A 26,803-nucleotide genomic window follows, 5' to 3' on the forward strand; every position below is an offset into this window, starting at 1 on the left:
CAAATTAAAACCACCATGAGCTGTCATCTCCCATGTGTCAGAATGGTTGTTATCAAAGAGACAAAAGTTAAATAAGTATTGGTGACAGTGTGGAGAAAAGCAAAAGCCTATACACTGGTGATGGGCCATGTGAGTTAATACAACCATTGTGGAAAACTGTATGGAGCCTTCCTTAAGAAGTAAAATTAGAACTACCATATGATGCCATAATTCCACTTAATATTTACCCAAAAGATTTGAAGAATGTCAAAAAGATGCCTACTTTCCCATGTTCACTGTAGCACTTCTCACAACAGCAGAGATTAGAATGGAGGGATAAAGGGATAAAGAAAAGAAAATAAATACAATACAATAAAAATAAAATAAAAGCAATGTACATATACACATGGGAACACTATTCAGCCTTTAAAAAGATGTAAATGCTCTTATTTGCATCAATATGAGTGGAATTGAAAAACATTTTGCTCAGTGAAATAGGCCAGGCACAGAAAGGCAAGCACCACTATTCTCACTTGCATGTGGTATCTGAAACTATCAAACTTAGGGAAGCAAGAGTAGAACTGTGGGTACAGAGGGTTGGGGGGATGGGACGATGCCGGTTCAAAAAAGTAAAAAATCTCAGATAGAAGTAATAGGAGTTTCTTTCAGATTTATTGCACACTGTGGTGGATATACTTAATAATAGTATATTTCACACTTCAGAATTGATGGGAGAGTGAATTTCAAATGTTCTCACTACACAAATACATTATAGGTGTCTGAGGTGATGGAGATCTTAATTAGTGGGACTTAATTATTGTCATTGTATTTATAAACCTTAACACTATTTTATACCCCATAAGTACATATATTTATAATTGTCAATTCATTATTTTATAAAAGAAGTAGATCTGGAAGACAGCCAATAAAATAGAAGGAAAGAGATTAAAATCAATAAAATTTGAGACCAAAGAAAAAGAAAGCAGATATAATAAAACAACATTGACAGGATTCAAATCAGAAAAAATAAACCCTAAAATATAATTACATTAAAACAGATTATTTTATCTCTACTTTATTCCTAGAAAGAATTAAAGTGGTGAATTCAAACATAAAAATTAAAAATAATAAAAAGGGCTGGGATGTAACTCAGTGGTAGAATACCCCTGGGCTCAATCCTCAGTACCAACCAAAAAGTAAAAGAAAGAAAAGAAAAAACTAAGGAAGAAAAGCTTACCATAAACAAGAAGCTGAAAATTATAAATGAATAACCAAGGCCAAACTTAAAAGTTATTAAGGTTAACATTTTAAAGTTTTTAAATGGAAATTAAAAAAGAAAAAACAGACCCCTTTAAGATGTATGACTATCTGGGCATGGTGGCACACGCTTGTAATCCCTGCCCTTGGGAGGCTGAGACAGGAGGATCACGCAGGTTCGAAGCCAGCCTCAGCTACTTAGTGAGGCTCTCAGCAACTTAGTGAGACCCTGTTTCCAAATAAAATATAAAATAAGTCTGGGAGTATAGCCCAGAGGTAAAAAGCTTCTGGGTTCTACCCTCAGTACCACCAAAAAAATAAAAAAAAAAGATGTATGACTATAATGCACCAATAAAAAATAAATAGAAAGAAAAATAGGTTACATGGTAAAAACTACAAAACTTAGTTTAAAAAAAGAATAAATGTAGAAATATCTTTACTATGTTCTGAGTGCTGAGTGGAAAGTCTCAAAATTAAATGCAAATTAAAATATTATAAACATAAAACGTATGGGTAAAAATATAGAAAGCCATCTAATCCGAGGTGCAAATTATTTTTATATTTTCACATACATTTTTAATATGAAATCTAGAAGCTGTAGGGAGAAGGGCCACAGGGAAACACCACTTGTGAAAAATGACACCAGCCCAGCCCCCAGGGCCACTGCACAGGGGCCCCTGGGACAGGCCCTCAGCCTGGGTCCCTGTGAGGCCTCATCCTTCTCTAGAACTCTCTGGTCCTGCGTCATGCTCTTACAGAAAGCAAAACACAAAGAATTGAGAAGGGAACAGAAGGAGAGAGAGCTAGGAATTTTCCTGGGAAGTCATTCTACACGGCTGGAGCTGTCGTGAGGGGTGTGGGTGGCACAGGGTGGCTCCCCGCCTTCCTCCACACCACCCCGATTTCTCAGGGCTCCTGGCAGAGCTGCGGCCCCTTTACCCTGCGTGCCCCTGGGCCGCATCCTGCGGCTCAGCTGCTCACCAGAAGAGCTGGGGTCCCCACACCACGTGAGGTCGTCGGCTATGTAGCCCAGCAGCGTGTCCTCCAGGGTGAACATGTCCCTCTGCAACCTTGTGTACTGATGGGCCAGGTCTTTTGATTTGCTCCAAAAGAGAGACTAAGAAAGAAGAAATGCAACCTATTACTGAGGTTAATTTATTGGCCAAAAAATAGATGCAACCTGACAAGGGAAACATTTCAAAGGACATCATTTCAATGTATAAGCAAGTGTATCAATGCCAATCACAATGCTGTGCACGGGGAGGCTGGGGGAGTGGGGTGAGAGACAGAGGAGGAGTCACGGAGTGCTGAGTGCATCTGTGTCTCTTTCACTCATGATGTATGAGGACAGTGCACCGCTATAAAAAGAAATAAATAAACAAATAAGCATAAAGCCATGTTCTATAAATAAAAGAAAATGGAAACCACTAGAGTAAATCATATACAGTGAGGGTAAGGATTTTTCTGTACACCATTGCTCTCTGGGTAAAAGAGAGAAAGAGTTAGTTCTAGGTTACAGTGTCAAATAAATTTGTTATTCTAGGCTGCAATTAAAAAAAAAGTCTGGAAGCCCCTCCCCCAAAAAAGGCATTAAAGCCACTGATAATTACATGGCAAAGATCATATCTTCAGCAGTTGTTAGGGAGTTCCAATCTCTCCTATCCGTACAAAAAATACAATGGGTGTTTAGGGTCCCTCTCAAATGTAAAGACAGTCAAATTTTATAATAATATTCTGTCCCATGAATCTAAGTCATTCTTAGCATGAAGCAGCAGAGGGAGTGGATAATAGCAGGAACGTGAAGTCACGCTTTTGTCCAAGCCCAAGATCAGCATCACTACTGGTCAGCTTCTCCCTCTCTCTCTCTCTCTCTCTCTCTCTCTCTCTCTCTCTCTCTCAGGATTGAACCCAACACATTCTACATTTAGGCTATAGCTCCAGCCATTTTTATTTTTATTTTTTATTTTGAAACAAGATCTTGCTAACTTGCTGAGGGTATCACTAAATTTCCAAGGCTGTCTTCAAACCTACAATCCTCTTAGCTTAGCAAGAACTGGAATTACAGGCATGAACCACCACCAGTAAAATGTAGTGATGGTGACTGTAATCAATTCATGGGATGCTAGAGAGATTTAATGAGGTGACAATTAAATTGCTTAGCACAGTGTTGTGTTGCACAGTCACGTATTTGGTAAATGCCTGGATTTGGATTATTATTTGCCAAGCAGCTCCGCTGTGCAGGACATTGTGCTTGGTGCCCCATGGAGAAGAGCCACAGTAACTCCGGCTTGCTCACAATAGGAGAGGCTTCAGGTTGTGGATGCTTAAAGGATTCACAAAGACAATGTCTGGCCCATGAAGCGTTGGCCTTCAACCTACTGATTTTAGAAAACAAGCTATCCAATGAGAGACCAGTGTATTAAAACAGGTGTCTCTGGGCCCATCTTATGCATTTAGAGTTCAACTTGTCACTTTCAAGTGCACCAAACCTGGACCATCATTGGTCTCCCTGGTCACCCATGCTCCCCAAGTCTCGGTGTTCTTGCTGGCGAAATGGGGAGGCTGACACCTGGCTTGCCTTGTTCCGCAGAATGGCCATGAAGGCCACAGAGGACAAAGATAAGGAGTGCACTTTGTAAGGGAAAGCAAACACCCAAAACCCAAAGCGCCCTACAAATGAAAATTGGCATTGCTGGTGCATGCTTATTTACTCACTTATTTATTATCAGATGCCAGGGGAAAGTTTTATAATTATATAAATTTAGTTATTTTGGTTGGTCCATGTGTTAGATTTGGTGTTAGGTATGCTTTGCCTGATTTTGAGCAATTCTACTCTCCCTTTTCACTGGCCGCATGTTAAGGTTTGCCTATGGAATGTCCCTCAGTTCTTGGGGGGCCGAGACAGGAGGATTTCAGATTTGAAGCCAGCCTCAGAGATTAAGTGAGGTTCTCAGCAACTTTGTGAGACTCTGTTTCCAAATAAAAAAATAAAATATGGCTGGAGATGTAGCTTGGAAGTAGAATGTCCCTGAGTTCAATCACGAACAGAAAGGAAGGAAAGAAGGAAGGAAGGAAGGAAAGAAGGAAGGAGAAGGAGAGAAGGAAAAAAGGGAAAAGATCATGCATTTAGTAATGCAGAAATGTTCAGAGGTGAAATATCTGAATCAGGGTTCTAACCTCATCAGTGGGTTTTGAATGGATTTACCAGGTGGTAACTGTAGTCAGTAGGGTGTAGCTAGAGGGAGGAAGTCACTGGGGGTGTAGCCTTGGAGACTGTGCATGTCCCTGGCTTTCGTCCCCTTCTCTCTTTCTCTTTTCTCTCTCTCCCCTCTCACGGCTTCCTGGCTGTCATGAGCTGAGCAGCTCTCCTCTGCTACCCCTGCCGCCATGATGTCATGTTCTTGCTTTGGAGCCAGCTGGGACTGAACCTCTGAAACCATGAGCCGACTGATCACCCCACCTCCCTCTCTTCCCTTCCTTTCCCATATGTCCTACATCCTAAGGATACCTTGATCCACACTTGACCCGTACGTTTCATCACTTCCAACACATCCGCACTCTAACGACCAGTTATTTCCTCTTTCTTCATCCTAATCAAAATGTGGTCTCATGACCTCTTCCCTCTGGCTTTCGTCTCTAATTATAAAACAATCAACTTGCCCCCGTTACCTTATTGCAAGGTACAGTTTGAGTGGCCAGCTTAATGAGTGGATGATAGTCTTCTCTGGTGATGTTGCAAGGATTCTTGGAAAGAAATGCACTTTTGAATGCATCCAATATCTTTTGGCAGTCTTCAACTCTGTGCGATAAAGCATGGAAAATATAAAATATACATAAGACTTAAAAATATTTTTGGAGCATAATTACCCTCAAATATCTCATGTAGAAAGTATCTGCTAGGTACTGGTAGTTTATAAGCATCGTCTCATCTGATGCCTGCAATATCTTTATGAGATGAGAATTCTCCTCCTGCCAAGGCTCAGCGAGGTTGAAGTGATCTTCCCTGGTTCACACACTTGGCGACGTGCCAGAGCCAGCATTCGGGTCTGAGTCTGTCTGATTGCAGGGCTAGACTCTGGTCGTTAATGTTAAATAAACTTGAGAAGAATACACAAAAGGCAGCTAGTCTTCTCCTCCTCACCCTACACACTGTACGAAAACATTTAAGGATTCCTGCTGCTTTCAGAAAAATCCAAATTCCTCATTGAAATCCCCCTTTTAAAATTTACTTACTTACTTACTTACTTACTTACTTACTTACTTACTTTTTTGGGGAATTTAAGCCCAGTGTATTCTTTCTCTAAGATACATATAGCCCTTTTTTCCTTTTTCTTTTTTTCTTTTTTTTAAAATATTTTATTGGTGCATTATATTCATACATCATACTTTGGTAAAAACCTTGTGTGTACATACATGTACACATCACTGATTTAGCCCCTACCCAATTCCCACCCCATTCCCTTCCCATCCCTCATTCTCTTGCTTGGCTTAGTGGTTGACTTCAATATGTTTAAGTACATTATGTGTTTTAGAGTTTTCTTTTTTTGAAACTGGGTCTTGTTAAATTGAAGAGGCTGGCCTCCCAAGAACTGGGATTACAGACAAATGCGAGCCAGCATGTGGCAAAGTTTTCATCGTTTTGCAGACACAGTACCCAGTATGAAAGGAGGGAGAAAGCAAAGAAGGAAAGAAAACTTCACTTGAAGGATCTATCAGCAGATTGGAACTAGACAAAGGAATAACCAGAGAATGTGAGATCAAGTCTGACAACTCCTGCATAATGGAAATTGAAGGAAAAAAAGGGGGACAAAAATTTTTTAAAAAAAAAAGTAATGCCAGCCGGGCGTGGTGGCACACGCTTGTAATCCCCGTGCTTGGGAGGCTGAGACAGGAGGATCGCACAGGTTCGAAGCCAGCCTCAGCTACTTAGTGAGGCTCTCAGCAACTTAGTGAGACCCTTTTTCCAAATAAAATAGAAAATGGGTCTGGGAGTATAGCCCGGAGTTAGAAAGCCTCTGGGTTCCACCCCAGTACCACCAAAAAAAAAAAAAAAAAAAAGAAAAGAAAAAAGAAAAAGAAAATAAAAAGTAATGCCCTCCCAAATTCTCAAATTTAGTAACTAAAATTCTTAAATAATGCCAGGTGTGGTGGCCCATGCTTGTAATCCCAGTACATGGGGAGCTGGGTCAGGAGGATTGCAAGTTCAACGCCAGCCTCAACCACTTAGTGAGACCCTGTTTCAAACTAAAGAATAAAAAATAGGGCTGGGAGTGTAGCTCGGAGGTAGAATGCACCTGGGTTCCATTCCCAGTACCACAAAATGAAAGAAAAGGAAGGAAGGAAGGAAGGAAGGAAGGAAGGAAGGAAGGAAGGAAGGAAGATAAAGAAACTTTTAAAATGAAAATATAGAAGAAAAATGCTTATAACCATAGATTAAGCAATATTTTCTTAGAAAGAAAAAAAATAGACATTACATTTCATCAAAATTGGAAAGTTGACCTGCTTCAAAGGATGCCACCAAAGTGGAAAAAGAGCTCACAGAACAGAATAAAATATTTTATTTATTCATTTTTGTAAGGATTGAACCCAGGGGCATTCTACCTCTGAGCTACACCCACAGCCCTATTTTATTTTTATTTTGAAACAGAGTCTCACTAGGTTGATGAGAGTCTCACTACTTGCTGAGGCTGCCCTTGAACCTGCAATCCTCCTGTCTCAGCCTCCCAATGACTGGGATTACAGACTGCCCAGCTAAATAAAATATTTTAAAATACATTTTTTATTTGAGATTAGCATCCAGAATAAAAAAAAACTCTTAGAATTCAGTAATAAAAAGATAACGCAAGGAGCAAACAGGCAGTGGGTTACAACACACACTTTTCACAAGAAATATCAAATCATCAGTAAGCATCTGCAAAGTTCTCAAGAGCATTAGGGACTGGAGTGGAGGTCAGACGCATGAGATTCCACTACATACCCACAAAGATGGTGTTAGGGTGACGTTGTGCCCCTCCCCATTCCCTGTTGAAGCCCCCAGCCCCCCACCTTAGAACATGACCTTATTTAGAAACAGGACAGTTTCAGGGTGCAGTGGAATGAGAGGAACATGGGTGGACCACCACGCCCGGCTGGAAAGGCTTTTGACCTGCTAGTAGTAAAGTTTTCCTGGAGGGCTGAAGGAGCCTCGGCCTAGAAAGACTTGGCTGCTTCCTCCCCAGTTGGCAGGGCCTCCCCACTCCTCCACTCTGCTCCTGCTCACAGATCCCAGGACTTTCCCTCGCTCACCCTATCCCCCAGGAGTAATTCCCTCCAGTCCACCCCTCGCCCCTTCCCCTTCCTCTCACCCAGGGAAGGTTGAGTCCGGGTGCCCAGAGGGAGAAGGGGAAGTCATGTCTGCTGCATGCTGCCCCACATACCAGGGGCTGCGCTGAGGGCCGACTTACACTGGCATCACCCTCTTGTCCTACGTACATACCAGGGAAGGGACCATCCTTCCTCTACTCTGAAAGTAGAGACTGAAGCCAGACCTGGTGGTGCATGCCTGTAATCTCAGTACTTGAGAGGCTGAACTAGGAGGATCAAAGGTTCAAAGCCAGCCTCCGCAACATAGTGAGGATCTCAGCAACTAGTGAGACCTTGTTTCAAAATAAAAAATAAAATAGAGCAGGGATGTGGCTCAGAAGTAGAATGACCCAGGATTCAATTCCCAGCACCAAAAAGAAGAAGGAGAAGGAGAAGGAGAAGAGGGAGATAAAGAAAAAGAGAAAGAGGAGGAGGAGGAGGAGGAGGAGGAAGATGGGAAGATGATGCTGGGCTTGGTGGTGCACCCTTGTAATCCCAGTCACAGCTACTTAGTGAGGCTCTCAGTAAGTTAGTGAGACCCTGTTTTCAAACAAAAAAATACATATAAAAGAGATCTGGGAATATAGCCTGGAGGTAGAAAGGCCCTGAGTACCAACCCCAGTACCACAAAAATAAATAAATAAATAAATAAATAAATAAATAAATAAATAAATGGAGGAAGAGAAGGAAAAGGAGGAGGAGGAGGAGGAGGAGGAGGAGGAGGACGAGGACGAGGACGAGGAGGAGGAGGACGAGGAGGAGGACGAGGAGGAGGAGGAACAACCTTGGAGCAGATAGTCTCTAACAATTAGCAAGTGGCAGAGCTGTCTTACTGACAAACTGTGTTCATTTTCCTAGCCAATGCTGCCTCCTATAGGAAATTTTAAATTGTGTACCTACCCTCCTACCTCTAAAACAGAGATGATTCTAACATAAATGAAAATCAAGACCCTAGGGGAGTCCCCACACCTGCAGATCACATAAGAGGTTCAGGATCAAAACAGGGTGCTCTTCTTCCCAGGTGCTGGGATAAAGACCAGTGGAGAAGAAGGTTAAAATCTGATGCTGGGGAGAAAAACAAACAAACAAATGAACAGATCTGCTTAGTGATTGGGTCCAGTTTGTATGTGGCTAGTCTACTTTAGGTGCCACAACTTGGCGCTGTCTCTAAACTTACCTCATCCCTTAAATAAGGACCAGATTCCAAAGTCCCCATCAATAAAGCAACATCATCTTCATGATGTGCTGTCCCATGGAAAGCCCTCCGGCCCTAAATCTGTTCACTAAAGGCACTGACCCCAAGGGACGGTGATGGGCATCATATGAATTTTCCAGCTGTCAGGCCCTGCGGGGCAGGATGTCAAAGAAAACTGCAGGTTGTTTCAGCTACTTGATTCTAAAAGGAGAGGCTTCTGGAGCCTATATTCAAGGTCAAGAGTGCCACCTCGTGGGAGAAGAGAGTAGTGAGTTTTTTATGCATTTTGGAATTTTGAATTAGGGTCTTAAAATAGGAAAACTTCAGGTTGAAGGGAAGCTTGGAAATATCCCATTCAGACCCTGGCATGGGGGAACACACCTGTAATCCCAGTACTTGGGAGTCTGAGACGGGAGAATTCCAGGTTCGAGGCCAGCCTCAACAACTTAGCAAGACTCTTAGCAAACTAGCGAGAGCCTGTTTCAAAATAAAAAGGTCTGTAGTGCAGCAAGAAGGAAGGTAGAATTTCTCTGGATTAAAACCAGTGTGAAATAAAAGTAAATAAGGAAAAGAAAAAGAAAAGACCAATTCATTTAATCCAGTAAACAGCATTATTGTACATGTTATAGGTACATTGTGAGTGTTTGTATTGTACTTGCGCAAAACTAATAAACAAGAAATGTAATTAAGATGTAATCTATAGGGCATGCTAGAAATATGTAAGTTTATGTGAAAAAGGGAAAACAGAAGGATAAGAATATCAAGAGTGAGGGGTGGGGTGGCAGTGTTCACCATTAAATAAAGTGGGGACAATAGTTCACACCAAGCAAAGAATTGAAAGAAGTAAGAATCTTCCCATTACAAACATCCAGGGGACCGCATTCAGGGCACAGGGAGCAAACATCAGCCAGACATGGTGGTGCACGCTTGTAATCCCAGCACTTGGGAGGATGAAACAGGAGGATATCAGGTTTGAGGCCAGCCTTGGCAATTCAGCAAAACTCTCGGAAACACAGTAAGACCTTGTTCCTGATAATGATGATGATGATGATGATGATGATGATGATGATGATGACGACGACGACGACAGGGTTGGGGGTATACTCTGAGGTAAAATGCCTCTGGGTTCCAGTCCCAATACCAAAACAAAAAGAGACAAACATTACAAAGGTTCTAATGTCTGATGCACTCTAGAAACATCGAGGAAGACAGCAGGGTCAGGAAGATAAAGAAGCTGCCTTGGAGCCGGTTTTCCATGTCCCTGTAAGGAACTAGACTTCTGCTGAGGTAAAGAGAGGAGCCATGGAGGATCTGAAGCACAGAAGTGTGCGGTGTCACTTAAATTCCAGGGAATGCCTCTCCTTGCTTTGTTGAGGGTGATCTGAAACAGACATGGCAAAGGTAGGTAGACCAGTACCCCGGCAAGCGCAGACAATAACTGGGTCCAGGGTGGCTGTGGTAGACATGGTGAAAGGTGACCATTCTGGGTTCACTGTGAATTTACTGATCACTGGGTAAAGGATGTAGACAAGGCGGTCAAGGAGAATTCTAGTGTTTGTGGCCTCAGACCCTGGAAGCGCTTGCCGGGGTACTGGTCTACCTACTTTTGCCATGTCTGTTTCAGATCACCCTCAACAAAGCAAGGAGAGACATTCCCTGGAATTTAAGTGACACCGCACACTTCTGTGCTTCAGACCTCCATGGTTCATCAATATGAACGGAGAAGGTTCAGGGTAGGAGGAACACTGACCATGTGTTCAGATGGGACATGCTGCGCTTAAAATGTCCGGTAGACATCCAACACGCAACAGCGGAGGAGAGAAGTGCCTGGCTTTCTATTTCTATTTCTATTATTGACTCCTGGTGTCCCTCTGTTTATGTCAAAGAATGTGCTTTGTGGATTTATTTTGGGGGCAATCTTGGGAAACACTGCCTGTATTTAAACATATCATGAATGTATCACTAAGTAAGAAAGCAGTAGCCCTGAATTTATCTTCCCACTTTTTATCCCCATTTCAAGACTTGACATGGCTTCCCCTAATATAGCGAACAAGACAGTTCCCTGGTAAGTGTCTGAATGAAAACTTTCCCCCAACTGTAAAAGCAAAACAAATTATTAAACCTTCTATCGGGTCACCCTGTAAGTCATACATAACTCCTTACTTCAAATTCTTATACTCACTAAAACCCATTTATCATCCTTCTTATTGAAATTTCCAAGTGTTTCAGATAAGAATTTATAAAAGATATTATATCAATACAATATAATAATCTGTTTTAAATTCCAATTATTTTGTTCAATAAATACAAGTACTTACTATGTTCCAGGAAAAACTAAGTTACTTTAAGGGAACAGAGGTTAAGGAGACACACAGCCCCAACTTCCAAAGGAGGGACTATTTGATTTCAAGACCTAGTAAATCTTCAGGGATCTAGACACTGAGCTAATTAATGGTGGAAGAATAGACTTCAATCAAGGGAACAGAATGGGGTTCAGAAGGAAATCTGCACTTAAAAATGAAGCTTGTTTACAAAGGTGTCAAATCAATTCAGTGGAGAGAGGAAAGTCCTTTCATAAATGACACTAGAACAAATAAATATATTGTATATATGACTAAGAGGAAAATTAGCCCTTACTTGCCCCATACACACACACACAAAAAAAAAAAAAACCAAAGAGAAAAAAACTAGAAATACACCAGAGACCTAAGGTACAAACCATATAAGAAAAAAATGGGATTGAATCTTACCAAGATTTAAAAGAAAATGGCTCTGGAAGTCTCTACTAAAGAAAATCAAAAGGCAAATCACAAAATGAAAACACATTTTCAGCACACATCTGACAAAGGACTTGTATTCAAAACATATAAACCTTGCCAGGCGTGGTGGGCACGCTTGTAATCCCTGCGCTTGGGAGGCAGAGACAGGAGGATCGCACAGGTTCGAAGCCAGCTGCACCGGCTTAAGAGACCCGGTTTCCAAATAAAAATATTTAAAAAATAGGTCTGGGAGTGTAGCCCGGAGGTAGAAGGGCTTCCAGGAACACCAGTACCACCAAAAAAAAAAAAAAAAAAACTTCTATAAGTCAATAGTAAGAACAGAAAACAAATATTTTAAGATGAACAAAATATTTGAATACATTCTTCAATAAATCTAATGTTCAACATTACTAGTCACAAGGAAAATATAAACTAAGACCACCATAAAAAAGATTATAAAACAAACTAGAGTAGCCAGAAACAGATACATAGAGGATCCTGATGCAACAGGTATGGCATTACAAAGCCCTCTGTAAAGCATGGGGTATTTGTTTTGTGTTTTTCAAATAATTTTATTAGTGCCTTGCTGTTTTACGGCTTTGTGAGGTTTGGCGTGATACAAGCATGCGTGCACGTGGCTCTTGGTGAACTACGGATGGGATATCTGCTTAATAACATACACACAACTGACTGTCACTGGGGGTAGGGAAGAAGTCAATTTCCAAATTTCAATACACAGAAAGATAAATTACAAATAGATAAAAGACCTACCTGTGAAAATCAAAAGTTTAACATTTTAATATATATGTGACTTTTTGTGAATTCAGTTAAAATACTTCTTAAGTAAGATATAAAGGCACACTCATAAGAGATAATATAAATATGATTATATTAAATCTTTAGTAAGATATGGGCACCATAAATAATGTCAGGTACCTAGTTACAGAGTGGGAAAATATAGTTACCATCTATGTAGCTGACAAGAGATTAGAAGGCTGAATGTATTAAAGGAAAGACAATTCAATATAAAAATAAACAAGGAATAAAAATAACCATATCATAGAAGAAGCCACAATGAACTAAAAACACATAAAAGGTGATCATCTGTGTTAAGGAACAAGAAAATAAAAAGTAAAGCCACAAAGAGATGGGCAAAAAATTTCACAGACAATTCCAAGTGATGACACAGATGTAAGCAGCAAGAATATCTTCATGTACCTTTTATAAAGGAAACCTGTTCAGTCTACTTTGAGGCCATTTGGGCCATCTGTACTGAGGCAGGTTCAGTTGGTTTCCTACCCAAACAGATTCCCTTTACCCTTCTTCCCTATTGGAAAAGCATGTCTCCTATCATACTTCAAAATATCCAATACTCATTTCTCAAGCCTCCTTTACAGCTTGGGGTAGCCATGCGGCCCAGTGGTGGACAACGAAATTGAAAGGGACCCGGAAACAGGGAGGGGCCAATTCTGAGAAAGATATGACTTCCTAGTAATATGATATTGGTAATAGGATAAGATATGATATGATAGGGTATTCCTAATTATAAGATATGATATTAATAAGATATGATATTTTCTTTTTTTTTTTTTGGTGGTACTGGGGTTCCTGGAAGCCCTTCTACCTCCGGGCTACACTCCCAGACCTATTTTTACATTTTTATTTGGAAACAGGGTCTCCTAAGCCAGCGCCCGTGGCTGGCTTCGAACCTGCGCAATCCTCCTGTCTCTGCCTCCCAAGCGCAGGGATTACAAGCGTGCGCCACCACACCCGGCAAGATATAATATTTTCTAATGATAAAAGACTGGAAAGGAGGGCCTTTTGCCCATCCCCTACTCCCTGTTCCTAGGTGAATTACATGAGTATGCAATGCCTGGAACTGCAGCAGCCACTTTATGGTGAGAAGCTTAAAGGTAAAGGCCACCCGGGGAGATGGAAACATGGACGCACATTGCCGGTGCCCTCTCTGGGCAGCTGAACAGGCCCTGGGGTCACCACACTTCTGAGTGTGTTATGTGTCTGACAAATGTCTTACTTAGGGCCATATGTTTTCTTTCATGTGTAGAAGCCAGAGAGAGAAAAAGAAAGAAAAGGAAACTGGTGGAAATCAGGAGGGAGATCAGTAGAGTACTGGGAGGAGACTAGGGAGGGGAGGAGAGAAAGAAAAGAAAAGGTATAGGGAAGAAAACAGACTAAGCAATAATTATAATAATTATTATAATATTAATTCAGAGTATCATTATGAATCTATCATGTACAAGTAATGTACCAATAAAATTTTTTAAGCCTTTTGTTTAAAGCCTCTTTTAGTTGAATATTTTGTTGTTTGCAGCAACACTGCAAAAATATCTTAACCTGCACAGCCCCTGTTATGGATTAAACTGTGTCTCTTCCAAAGATGTCAAAGTCCTAATGCCCAGAAACTGAGAAAGCAACAAAACTGTGTCTCTTCCAAAGATGTCAAAGTCCTAACGCCCAGAAACTGAGAAAGCAACACTATTTGGAAATAAGGTCTTTGCATATGGTCAAGTTAAAATGAGGTTATCAAGATGGTTCTTAATTTAATATGACCAGAATGCTTTAAAAAAGGAAACTCTAAATAAAAAAGTAAATTAAAAAAAGAAAGAAGAAAAGAAAAATCTAGGCTTAGAAACAGGCAGGTACAGAGAGAAGATAATTTGAAGGCACACTGACAGTATTATCCACAAGGTAAGGTGGTTGGAAACTGCCAGAACTTGGAGGTGCTTGGAGCAGATTCTCCCTCACAGCTGTAGAAGACACACCTGGCTACCTTGATTTTGTATTTGCAGCCTCCAGACTGTGAGACAATACATTTTTACTGTTTGAGCTGCCTAATTTTCCAGTAAAGATGGCATATTCTATGACTTAGAATTTACCTTTAGTTAATGCCCCCCCCAAAAAAGCATATGCTCAACTAGACAAGTACATTCCAGTAATATTTACATCAGCAACCAAGAAAAACTAAGAATAAGAGGATAGTGGTATAGTCTTTCAGTAGTTTACTGTTAAGCAGTTAAAATTCATAAACTAAGCCAGGCATGGAGACACACACCTATAATCCCAGTACTTTGGGAGGCTGAGATAGGAGGATCACAGGTTCAAGGCCAGCTTCATCACTTACCAATACCCTGTTTTAAAATTTTAAAAAAGTTAAAAAGAGCTAGGAGATGTAGCTCAGAGGTAGAATGTCCTTGGGTTCAATCCCTGGTACCTCCCCACACACACAAAAAAAATTATAAACTAGAGCTCAAATACCCACCTGGATAAATCTCAAAAATTGACAAAAATATATTGTTAACTAGGAAATAATTAACTTCTACAAGGAGGGGATAGAAAAATAATCACATATCAAAAGTGAATTAGAGTGAAACTGAGAGCTAGTTGTGGTAGCCCACTGCTATAATTTCAGTACTTGGAAGGTTGAGACAAGAAAACCAACCTCAGCAGTTTCGCAAGACTCTGTTTCAAAATAAATTAAAAAGGGCTAGTGGTGCCCCTGGGTTAAATCCCCAGTACAAAAGTAAAGGGGGAAACTGAGGTAGCATCTTCCCGTATGAGACTGGCATCCAGGAACAGTGAGGTCACCTCTATGGGAAAGGTATGGGGAAACAGGACCTCCTGCTGCCCCAAGAGGAGAACTGCCTCATGCAGAGAAACTTGGCGATATTTAAGAAATTAAAAGCATATATGCTCTGACTCAGCAATTTCACTTCTAGGATTCTAGCTTACACACATGTGTGTCCATGCACATGGAAGGATTTTATCACAGCACTTAGAATACATTGCAGAGGATTTAAAACAACCTAACTGTCCTCAGATACAAATTTGGAGCAGGTAGATTTTCGGAGTAAATACTGTGTAACTGTGAGAATGAGACAGAGCTATGTCGATTGTTAAGATAAAGATTGTTAAGTGGAGTTGAGACCCAGAAGAGAGAATATGTGTGAAGAAAAAATAGATGGATGCATATATGCTTAGATACATAGGCAAGCAGAGAATATTTCTGGAAAGATGAAAGTGATACAAATAACAGTATTTGTCTTTGAAAACAGAAGAAACAAAACTGGGTCATTAGTGGTAGCACAAGGCTATAATGAGACTGAGAGTGAAGGATCGCAGGTTTAAAGCCAGCCTCAGCAACTTAGTGAGACCCTCGGCCACTTAGCAAGACCCTATTTAAAAATAAAAATAAATAAATAAAATAGGGCTGGGGCTGTAACTCAGAGGTAGAATATCCCTGGGTTCAATCCCCAGTAACACACACACACACACACACACACACACACACACACACAGGAGGGAGGGGTGTTTTGATATTACCTGTGACATGTTCTTTTAAAAAAATTCTAGAAAAAAGTGTGAAGCCAATGTGGCAAATTTCCACAGCCTGTTTACTGTGCGTGGTACGTAGGGAGGTACTTACATTATTATTCCACGCAGACGTCAGTGTGCTTAAGATATTCATAACTGAATAGTTTTAATATTAGCAATTCAGAGGCGATATTGATTGAGGTGTATGAAAAGAGGCCATGGTGAGGCTGGAGAGAGAGGCCCCTCAAGTGAGAGGAATGAAGGAAACCAGACTTGGTCCCCCCAGAATTGACAGTTCTCAGCCGTAAGTAATATTAATGCCTTTAAGAACCAAGATTTCCAGTGTAAGATAAAAAGAGATACAAACATAAAATTTAAATATTAAATAAAAACCTTGTGCCCTTGGCTTTGAATTGGAGTTATAAATATGAACTCATAACTTGTTTCTTTCTTTAAAAGGATATCTTTTCTAGCACTGTCTAGTACAAAGACCAGAAAGTTATGATAACCCCTTGGGAAGTAGCTCTCTCATAGAGTATCTGAAATTTATTTCCATCACAAGCAATCAGGATTCCTTGGAGGAACGAACAAGCCCAGTTCTAGGGCAGGACATTTGGGAGATGAGTCTCAGACGTCTAATTTACTGTAGCAAAAAAAGGAAAGAAACACTCTCCTAGGAACAGGCGAGGTCATCTTAAAATGCCATAGGGCCAATTTGAAGGATTCCCCTCCAGTGGCCAAAGACGGAGAAATTAGAGAATAAATAAAATAGTGACACTAATGAATTGATGCACAGTAAATATATAGAAGACTGGGAGCTCTTAATGATACTTGAAATGAAAAGCCATTGCTCTCTCTGGAGGTCGATAGAGCATCAACTCATTACTGTCTCATGATAGTTTTAGGTGTCAGCTAAGTGATAGGATGGGTTAAGAGTTGCCTAGGAATCCGGCCAGGCCTTATTGGGGATGTGTCTGAGAGGTGTTGTCAGAGGAGGTCAGAGTGTGAGTCCGGCTGGGTGAGTGGGAAGGCCTGCTCTCACTGTGGGTGGGTGGGCATCATCTGATCAGCCAGGGGTCTGGGGAGAACAAGCTGTGATGTACTGTCTCTCAATCTGAGCACTGGGACACACCCCTGCCCAGGACGTCAGAAGCCCAGGCTCTCTGGCCTGTGCCTCCAGGACCTGATCACCAGCACCCTTCCCCTAACCTCCTCCCTGTTCTCAGGTCTTGGACTGGGAGTAAGAACACAGGCTCCTCTGGTTCTGAGGCCTTTGGACTTGGACTGAGTCATGCTCCTGCATCCCAGCATCTCCAGCCTGTCAAGGGCCCATCATGGGACTTCTCGATCACCATCATGCTGTGAGAAAATTCCCTTTCTTCTATCTAGTACACAGCCTATTGCTTCTGTTTCTCTGGAAACATCGGTTAATATATCTGTAAAATGATCAATAAAGAAAAGAATCAAGCATCTATCCCCCCACAGGGTCTCGCTGAGTTTCAAAGGACCTCAGTAAGTAGCTGAGGCTGGCTGAGAACCTGCCAGCCTCCTGTCTCAGTCTCCAGAATGCTGGGATTACAAGTGTGCACAACACGCCTGGCATCTATCCCTCCTTTCTAAGGACTGTCTTTTAGAGGAACCAAACAGCGAGTGAAAGAAAGCCTCCTGTTTAGAAATGTAGTGACTGAGGGCAGAAAGCATCTTCCAATCAGAAAACAGCAATTTGGTAAGCACTACAAAAATAATCAGTCTAGACCCAATCACCAATGCTGCCAAAATCACTGGAAGAAAAGTTGTTGTAGAACTTTTAATGGATGGGTCGGGCACATCACACCTGTCAATCTTCCAAGATGAGGGAAAGTGTAACATCATGGGTCTCCTCGTGAGATGCTGCAGGAACAGCTCCTTCCGTGAGGTATTCCTGCTTCACCCCCAAATCCAGCCCTCCCCTTTTAAATTTTGAAGCAAGGTCTTTACAAAGTGGTTGAGGTTGGCCTCAAACCTGTGACCCTATTGTCTCAGGTTCCCACTACTGGGATTACAAGTGTTCACCTCTGTGCCCAGCTGCTATTTGCTATTAATTAATAGCTCAAAACTTGTAACATTAGAGGATAACTAATAAAGTCGGCTAGAGATACAAATAATTTCTATGTGATTAAAAGGTTAGTCCCAAAGTTTCTGTCTTACTACCCTATAGAACAGTAACAGTTTTATATCTGTTTTACTCCACTTTTTTTTTTCTACTACGACCAAAAGTTGTCAAGCACAACTCAGAGGAAAAAAGATTTATTTAGCTCACAGTTCAGAGATGGCAGGAAGGGGATGGGGGTGGGAGGGGGACTGAGGGATAGATACAGTTCCCGAGGTCATGCTCCCAGGGACCCACCTCCAGCCCTGCCCTGCCTCCAAATTTGGCTTCATTGCTTAACACACAAACTTTAGGGGCCATATTAAAGGAAAACCATAATATTAACATAGCAATCTAAGTCTGATATTCATTTTTTAAATATTTATAAATATATCGTGCTTCAAAATATTTTTGAACTAAATTTATCATTTTACTCATTTTCTCATAAGGAAATAAACATTGAATGGGTGCTAATTCCATATGTTATAAAAGCCATGATCTCAACTTCTGGAAATTTAGGCTTTGAAAAACGATTTCCATTTTTGATGAGCCGGGCAAATCTGGCTGGTGTTCTTGACTTTTTACTAGTGGAGGCTGTGTTAGTCAGCTTCCCATCACTGTAATGAAATAACTAAGGAAATTAACTTACAAAGAAAACAGGTTTATTTTCGTTCAAGGTTCTGGAAGTTCCAATCCAAGGTCAGTAAGACTTCACTGTTTGCATACATTTTCTGGTTTGTACTAACGAATTTTACTGAGTAGACCTTAGTACAGTGAGTTTCCCCTCATTATAGTAAAATAACTAAGGACATTAACTTATAAAGAAAGCAGGCTTATTTTGACTCACAGTTCTGGAAGTTCTGATCCAAGATCAGGAAGCCTTTACTATTGTATACATTTTCTGGTTTGTACTAATGATGATTTTTACTGAGCAGACCTTAATCAGTGCTTAAGTCATCAAAGTGAGAAACATGAGGAAGTAAAAATAGAGAATTGGCTTCTAAGAAAATCTGGAAATTTTGAAGAGGAAGGAGAAGCAAGCTTCTCTAAAGGGACACAGCGAGCAATGTACGAAACAAATGGGGTGCAGAGCTGATTAAAACTCTCTCCACGAAGCCCCCAGCTTGTCCTGGGCCAGCAACGAAGAGATCAGTCAGAAAAATGCAGCTATTATCAGTGCCTACAACCCACACCACCCCAGGGGAGGCTGATTGTCACTGAAGTGGAGAGATTCCTTCATCTCCATCTTGGTCAGAAAATGTATCCAAACAGTGAAGTCTGCTCGGGACAGAAGCAGAAATGACAGATCAATTCAGGACTTTTCTGCATTATTTTTTTTTCCATACTGAGGATTGAACCCAGGGGCATTCTACCTTTGAGCTACATCCCCAGCCCTATTTTTTATTCTTTATTTTAAAACAGGGTCTCAGTGAGTTGTAGAGGGCCTCACTAAGTAGCTGAGGCTGGATGTGAAGCCATGATCCTCCTGTCTCAGCCTCCCAAATACTGGGATTACAAGTGTGCGCCACCACCCTCAGCCACTATTCTGCATTTAATGCCCCAGGTTCAACTCAGAGAGGCCCAGCTTCATAATTAAGGACCAGCTTCAATATCCATGGACTCACACTGAAAGACTAGCAGGCATTGGGGAACAGCTCCGTGGTACAGTGTATACCTACCCTGCGTGAGGCCCGGGATTCAGTCCTCAGAACAGAAAATAAAAAGCAAAAGAGAAAAAGACTGGTAGAAAAGTAAGTCTAGTGAGGACAACAGTTTCTTGAAAAAGAACAGCCAAAGGAAATGAACAGACAAAAAAGACAAAATCCTAAAGCTTACAAAGAAATTCCAAGAAATAAATGTATTCCACAAAAGGAGAATTAACAGTTTGAATGCCCAAAGCAGAAATTGATGCATTTGTATGCCGTGATATTAAAAAGTTCATTGGGGAGATATATTTATTATAGCTTTGTTTTTATTATTTTTAATGTACTGGTTAATATGGCATTTATTTGATTCAATTAAATATTTAGTGTTTATTATCTTCTAAGCATTCCTCTGGGTTCTCAAAATATATCACTGAACAAAAATTCTTAAAATCAGCAAGTTTTATTCCAGGAGGCACATATTAGATTTTTGTCATTTTTAAATCTAGTTAGTAAAAGGATATAAATCAGAACCACAGATGTAACAGAAAAAAAAGAAAAAAAGACCAGAGCGAAATGAAAATTTTAAAAAGGCCACAAACCGCCAAGCCTGGTGACACACACCTGTAATCCAGCAACCTGGGAGGATGAGGCAGGAGGATCACAACTGGGCCTCATATAATCAGTAGAAGACCTTAAAGAAAAGACTGAAGTCCCAGGAGAGAAAAGGAATCCTGCCAGAGATTTCCTTCAAACTCAGGCTGCCACATCAGCTCTTCCTGGGTCTTTCTGAGGCCTACCTCGAAGATTTTTGGAGTTTCAGCCTCTACAACTGAATAAGCCAAGTTATTAGAATCTCTTTCTATACTATATTACATCATATCATATGTATCTGTTTCTCTGGAGACCCTGACTACGACACTGTAGCATCAGCACAGAGACCGGGTAGCCGACAAAAGTAAAAAGGTCTCAGAGAAAATGCTAGTGCAGACAGGCTATGCAGTACATAAGAAACTGTTACTAACAGCAAGAAGACAGGCAGCTCACTGTGTCCTGGTATAAAGTTTGGTAACTCTGTCAATCACATGAATAGAGACGTAGAAAATACACTTCTTAAACTTGTAGGTGAGGCCTAGGGAACTTCCCGGCAGTGTTAACTCTGCGGATTCAATTCTCTTATCTGAGTATAAAAAGGACAGAAAGAAATCAAGGGAAGAATTCTTGATTTTTTTTTTTGGGGGGGTGGTACTGGGGGTGGAACTCAGAGGCTTTTCTACCTCTGGGCTATACTCCCAGACCTGTTTTTATACTTTATTTGGAAACAGGGTCTCACTAAGTTGCTGAAAGCCTCACTAAGTAGCCGAGGCTGGCTTCGAACCTGTGCGATCCTCCTGTCTCAGCCTCCCAAGTGCGGGGATTACAAGCATGCGCCACCATGCCCACCTTAGAATTCTTGACTTTTAAAAGCAGAGTCAAGAGCAAACATTTTCAAGTTAGAATGACTTGGGATTGAAAATAAAACTGTCCGCTGGGTGCTGTGGCTCATGCCTGTAAGCCAGTACATGGGAGACTGACACAAGAGGATTTCAGGTTCAAGGCCAGTGTGTGGTAACTTAGCAAAGCTTAAAAAAAACCATAAAAATGGCTAGGGGTGTTTTAAATGTTAAAATAATGATAATAATAACAACAATAATAATAATTATTATTATTATAATTAAAAAGCTAGTGGTGTATCTCAGTGGTAGAGCAACCCTGGGTTCAATCCCCAATACCACTAAATAAATAAACAAATAAACAAATAAATAAATAAAACTAAATTAAAACTGTCATTTCCAGGCTCTCCTTGTAAAAGAATATAAAATACAAAATGGTCAGCCACATGCTTGTAATCTCAGCATTTGGGAGGCTGAGACAGGAGGATCGTGCAGATTGGAAGCCAGCCTCAGCTACTTAGTGAGGCCTGTGCAACTCAGTGACGCCCTGTTTCCAAATAAAGAATAACAAATAGGGCTTGGGGTGTCACTTGGAGGTGCAATGCCCCTGGATTCCATCCTCAGTACCACAAAAATAAAAAGGTCTCAAGACAATAAACCTAGGTACTGTGAATAAAACATCCACAAGGATGTAGCTGTAAGACAATTTCTGTGTGTGTGTGTGTGTGTGTGTGTGTGTGTGTGTGTGTGTGTGTTATCTAAAACATAAATGATTCCTATAAAAGTAAATAAATAAGTCTGGGCATGGTGGCGCACGCTTGTAATCCCCGAATTGGGAGGCAGAGACAGGAGGATCGCGCAGGTTCGAAGCCAGCCGCACGCGCTGGCTTAGGAGACCCTGTTTCCAAATAAAAATGTAAAAATAGGTCTGGGAGTGTAGCCCGGATGTAGAAGGGCTTCCAGGAACCCCAGTACCACCAAAAAATAATAAATAATAAATAAATAAATAAATAAATAAATAAATAAATGTAAATAAATAAGCAACTCAATAGAAATGATGAAGACTGAGCAGGAACATCAGAAGAAAAGTAATAAAGGTCCATAAACATCTCATAAACTCAGTGCCAAGGAACAACGAGATGCTATTTTTCTTGTAATTAAAATATTCAAACTATTCAACAATGAGGAGATTGATAGACTGACGTGGGAGTGTAAAATGGTATATCTGTTCTAGAGCAAATTTGGAAATATCTGGAATTTGAAAAGTTTAAAATATGAGTCCATTTCCCTTTCACCCAGCAATTCCACTGCTAGAAACCGATCTTCCAGAAACACCGCAAGATGTGCACATTTAGGGAGATGCCCACTGAGACACGCTTCTCCCGCGTAGAACAAAAGCTTTGTGCATGGGACACAAGTGTGCATTCACTTCTGTTGTATCAGTAAGTAGCTGGACACTGGAACACGGTAGATGCTCGACAGACATTTGTTGAATGAACGATGCATAAATGGGATTTCGAAAGTGGAAACAAACTAATTTCCTATTGGCTGGAAGTGGTTACATCTACCATCTGAATTATTACGAGCTGCTAAAAATAAAGAGATAAAGCCGGGCATGGTGGCGCACGCTTGTAACCCCATCACTTGGGAGGCTGAGACCGGAGGATCGCGGTTCGCGGACAGCCTCAGCTACTTAGTGAGGCCCTCTGCAGCTCAGTGAGACCCTGTTTCAAAACAAAGAATAAAAAATAGGGTAGGAGGTGTAGCTCAGAGGTCGAATGCCCCTGGGTTCCATCCCCACACCTGCAAAAAAACGAATGAGATTTTTGTGCAGTGGCATAGGAGATCTCCAAAAGCAAGCACTCAAAAGAAGGTAAATAATAAATACACACTTGCAATCTTAGTACTTGGGAGGCTGAGACAGGAGGATCACAAGTTCGAGGCCAGTCTGAACAACTTGGCAAGCCTTCAGCAACTTAGTGAGACCCCGTTTCAAATTAAAAATCTAAAAATAGGGCTGGGGTGTAGCTCAGAGATGGAACATGCCAAAGGGTCTGCAGGCTGCACTTTCAGAACAGTAGCATTTTGAGTCTGTAATAGGACAAGATTACGCTTTTACTCCTCAAAATGTGTCCATGCGATGGGCGCTTTCATTTTTATTTCTGTTTTTCAGTTGAGAACACCACGGTCCAGATGAAATGGGTAATTTCCCAAAGGTCACACGAGAGCAAATATTTAAACCCAGGCCGTGTGACTGAGATTTCATGTTCTTAAACCACCCAAGGATTAAGTGGCCCTGCATTCTGGTTAGGGCCTAACTCAGCATGCTCACTAGTGTGACCCCCTTTCTATTTCAAGTCTCTAGACAGGACCAGTAAGTGTCGGAGCCACTCTACCTACAGGTCATACACGGGCAGTCCAGTTGAGTGGCTGGGAGCTCAGTCTCTAGAGCAAACTGTGGGGCAGTTTACCCCAACTTTCTATCTCAGTTTGCTTATCTGTGAAATGGGAATCTCAATAATAACTACTGTCTACAGTAGTTAAATGTTTTTTTAAGTACCTGGAATACAGTAGGCATCATATATTATTACCATTCCATTTATGCAAAGGTGTGTGTGTGTGTGTGTGTGTGTGTGTGTGAGAGAGAGAGAGAGAGAGAGAGAGAGAGAGAGAGAGAGAAGAAAGAGAGAGAGGAGAGAGAAAAATAGAGGAAAGAGGAGAGAGAAGAGAGGAGAGAGGGAGGGAGGGAGGGAGGGAGGGAGGGAGGGGAGAGAGAGAGAGAGAGAGAGAGAGAGAGAGAGAGAGAGAGAGAGAGAGAGAGAGATCTGGAAAGATGTTCACCAGAAGATTGACAGCTATATCCTGTTCTCTTTTGGCTGCATTATGATTTATAATAAATACTACCCTATTATATGCTGCTGAATATACATAAACAGATATTGACATGTTCAATAAATGTACATATATATGTATGCACACACACACACAAACGTGTTTAATACTGAGCAGTCATCCTGACAGATTGACTGTAATTCCAGTACTTGGACGGCTGAGACAGGAGGACCTCAAGTTCACAGACAGCCTCAGCTAGTGAGACTCATCAACCTAATAAGACTTTGTTTCAAAATGAAAAGAAAAACAATAGAATAAAATAGGGCTGGGAGTGTAGCTCAGAGGCAGACTAACATGCACTAACATCCACTAACATGCACACAATTTGCAAGTGGTTTCTGTGCGTATCTTGTCTGCTGCATAGACATGTTCATCTAAACCACAGTGTGAATTTACCAAAGATGACTGAACAACAAGGAAAAACAGTTTTTTTTTTTTCACCCGTTAAGTTCTGGTGAAAATAAAAATAAGTTTGGTGTTATCAGTATCATCTCAGATTGGATTTCACTTGGTTTAATTGATGCTGTGAAGTGAAGCCTGATGGAACGCCTCCCCTCCTTTTTTTTTTTTTTTCCCTTTGTCCATTTCATTATCTGTTAACAAAACACTTAAGGGGACACCACTGGGAATTTCTGGACATGAACTTTGCAAGTAAGACTTCCGGCCTGAACCAAAACCGCTGAGCCAAGGGAGCATTTTGCTAGAAGAATTTTGCACTCCCTCCCAGAACGAAATTGCGAGTCCCCCGCCCGCCTTCCCAGCTCTCTCTGATTTCAGCCAACTCCAAAAAACAAATGAGTTCTACCGGAAACAACCAACCCTGGGGACCCCCCCAAAAAAAAAAATCGGTTCCCAGGAGCAGGTGGGAGGAGCTCAGGACCCCTGGGAAGGTTCCCCAGCGTGACGCGTGACGCGGGGGTGTTTCCAAGGGTGGTACCCACGGCTCGGGCTGCTGCTCCGTACAAGGGATGTTTTGAAGTTAATTTTGTTTTGTTGCCGGCCGCATGCATTGCAGGGCGTTCAGGAAGCCTCGGAGGTTGTTTTACAGACGTGAATAAGACCACCTCTGAGGTCTGGCCTCCTCCCCCACCGCAGGCTCCGCGAACCACTAAGCCGGGTGTCGCTGCGCCCGGACTTCCCGGCGCCTTCCCTCCGGGAGGAGGCGGGGGCCGGAACCCCAAGCCCAGAGCAGAAGCCTCAGCTCGGGCTTGCTCCTGGCCTCCGGTCCTGCGGGCGATGGCGGCGAGGCTCCGGGTCCCCTGCCAGCCGGCGGGCCGCTGCCTGGTGCCCAGGACACAGCTTGGGCCGGGACCCGGCTCCCTGCATCCTGCACCCTGCATCCTGCGCGGCGCTGCTCCGCTACACAGGATGCTCTGTTTGTGGACAGCTCCCCTGCGCGCCCTGCCTGGCCCCCCTGCACCTCCAACTCACCTCAGCTCAGGCCGGAGGATTTGAGCGTAGGTGAAGCATCGTCCCAAGACGATTTCGGAGAAGTGGTCGGTGGTGCCAGGCCCGTGCCACTCCAAGAGCTTGTGGGAAGAGCGCCACCTCAGGGCTCCCACCACGATCACTGCGGGGAGGACCACGGCCAGGAGACAGACGCCCAGGACAATCTGGACTTTCCTAGAGATCTGGCAGCAGGGTTCGTCCCGGGACACCGGGCTGAACTCGTAGCTGGCCATAGGGCTGAAGGCAGACCGCTGCTGGGCTGAGCTGAGGGAGAGGCCAGTGGCTGCAGCCGCTGCACCCAGAAAGAGAGCTGCCCGCTGAGCCGCCCCTCCCCTGGGGTTTCACTTGCCTCTTCCCGAACGGCTGAACCAATAAGGGTTTAAAGAAACTGAAAGACAGCAAGAACCAACCGGGCTGGGGGTGGCTTGTTATCTCGGAGGTAGGATGGCTATGGGTTCAAGCATCAGTAAACAACAAAGACATCAAGAACTGCTCAGATTCCGGAGCAGCTGGAACCAGACTGCCAATCTCCAGAGAGGCAGGGCCACCTTAAACCCTCAGCAGACCCCAAAGACAGTGTGGCCGCCGGGCTCCTGGACACTTTTATTAACCTGTCTATTTATGCTTAAGCCACAGAACTTCCTGGAAAACGTGAGCGTCCTCAGCTCCTTACCTGTGTCCACAGGTGCCTTCCACCTGGGAAGGCGTGCCCAGCCTCTGCTCCTTAGGCCTGACAACTGTCTGCACAGACATCTTTAAAGGCTCCTTCTCTACAGCAGCATCAGTGGCTACGTTCTGGGTTCAAGTGCAAATTGTTAGATTTTCTGTGTTCCAGGTGTAAATCTGGACTAGCAGCCACACCTGCTTCACAGAGTTGTTATCAGGCATAAGTCAGTTAATAGTTCCAAAGGGTTCGCATGCAGTAAGTGCTAAGTAAACACAAGCTTTGACCACCTGCCCCTGGGAGCTAAAGAGATGCAACTTCCTAGTCTGTGGGATAGGGTTAGAACGGTGCCCGGTGCCCGGTGCCCGGCAGGCGGCAATGTTGCAGGTGGGAATTGCAAAGATAACGAGGTGATTTTCCCTACCTCCGCTTTTTAAAAAAATTTATTTGTATGTGGAACATATTGAAAGTGATATACATTTAGACTGTGCTTGGTGCCCTCTCCCCCTGCTAGTTCCTCCCCCCCAACAATGAGTGTCCAGGTTAACCATGCTATATTCATACTTTTACACATATTCAAATGTAGCTCCTCCGCTAATCAACCTCAGCCTTCTTCCTCTTCTATCCTTCCATTCTAGCTTTGCTGAGATTTCCCTCCATTATCTAGAGTATCTCTGGTATCCCCATTGTTCCCTAGTTTGGGCATATTAGAGAAAACATATGTCCCTTC

The 26,803-nt window shown here is 42.3% G+C and overlaps 1 protein-coding gene across 1 annotated transcript in view; it reads right to left on the bottom strand.

The window, feature by feature from the left end:
* Positions 1-25,642, bottom strand: part of CD38 (CD38 molecule) — a gene marked incomplete at both ends in the record, with an annotated part of 37,124 nt that extends 11,482 nt beyond the window's left edge. Inside the window, 3 exons of the mRNA XM_080697271.1 lie at positions 2,218-2,353; positions 4,906-5,035; positions 25,392-25,642. Coding sequence (XP_080553397.1) covers positions 2,218-2,353; positions 4,906-5,035; positions 25,392-25,642 — 517 coding nt within the window. The remainder of the gene's footprint in view (positions 1-2,217; positions 2,354-4,905; positions 5,036-25,391) is intronic.
* Positions 25,643-26,803: the final 1,161 nt, after the last annotated feature.

This window comes from Muscardinus avellanarius (genome assembly GCF_963383645.1).
Source record: "Muscardinus avellanarius genome assembly, chromosome: 6".
Lineage (NCBI taxonomy): Eukaryota > Metazoa > Chordata > Mammalia > Rodentia > Gliridae > Muscardinus > Muscardinus avellanarius.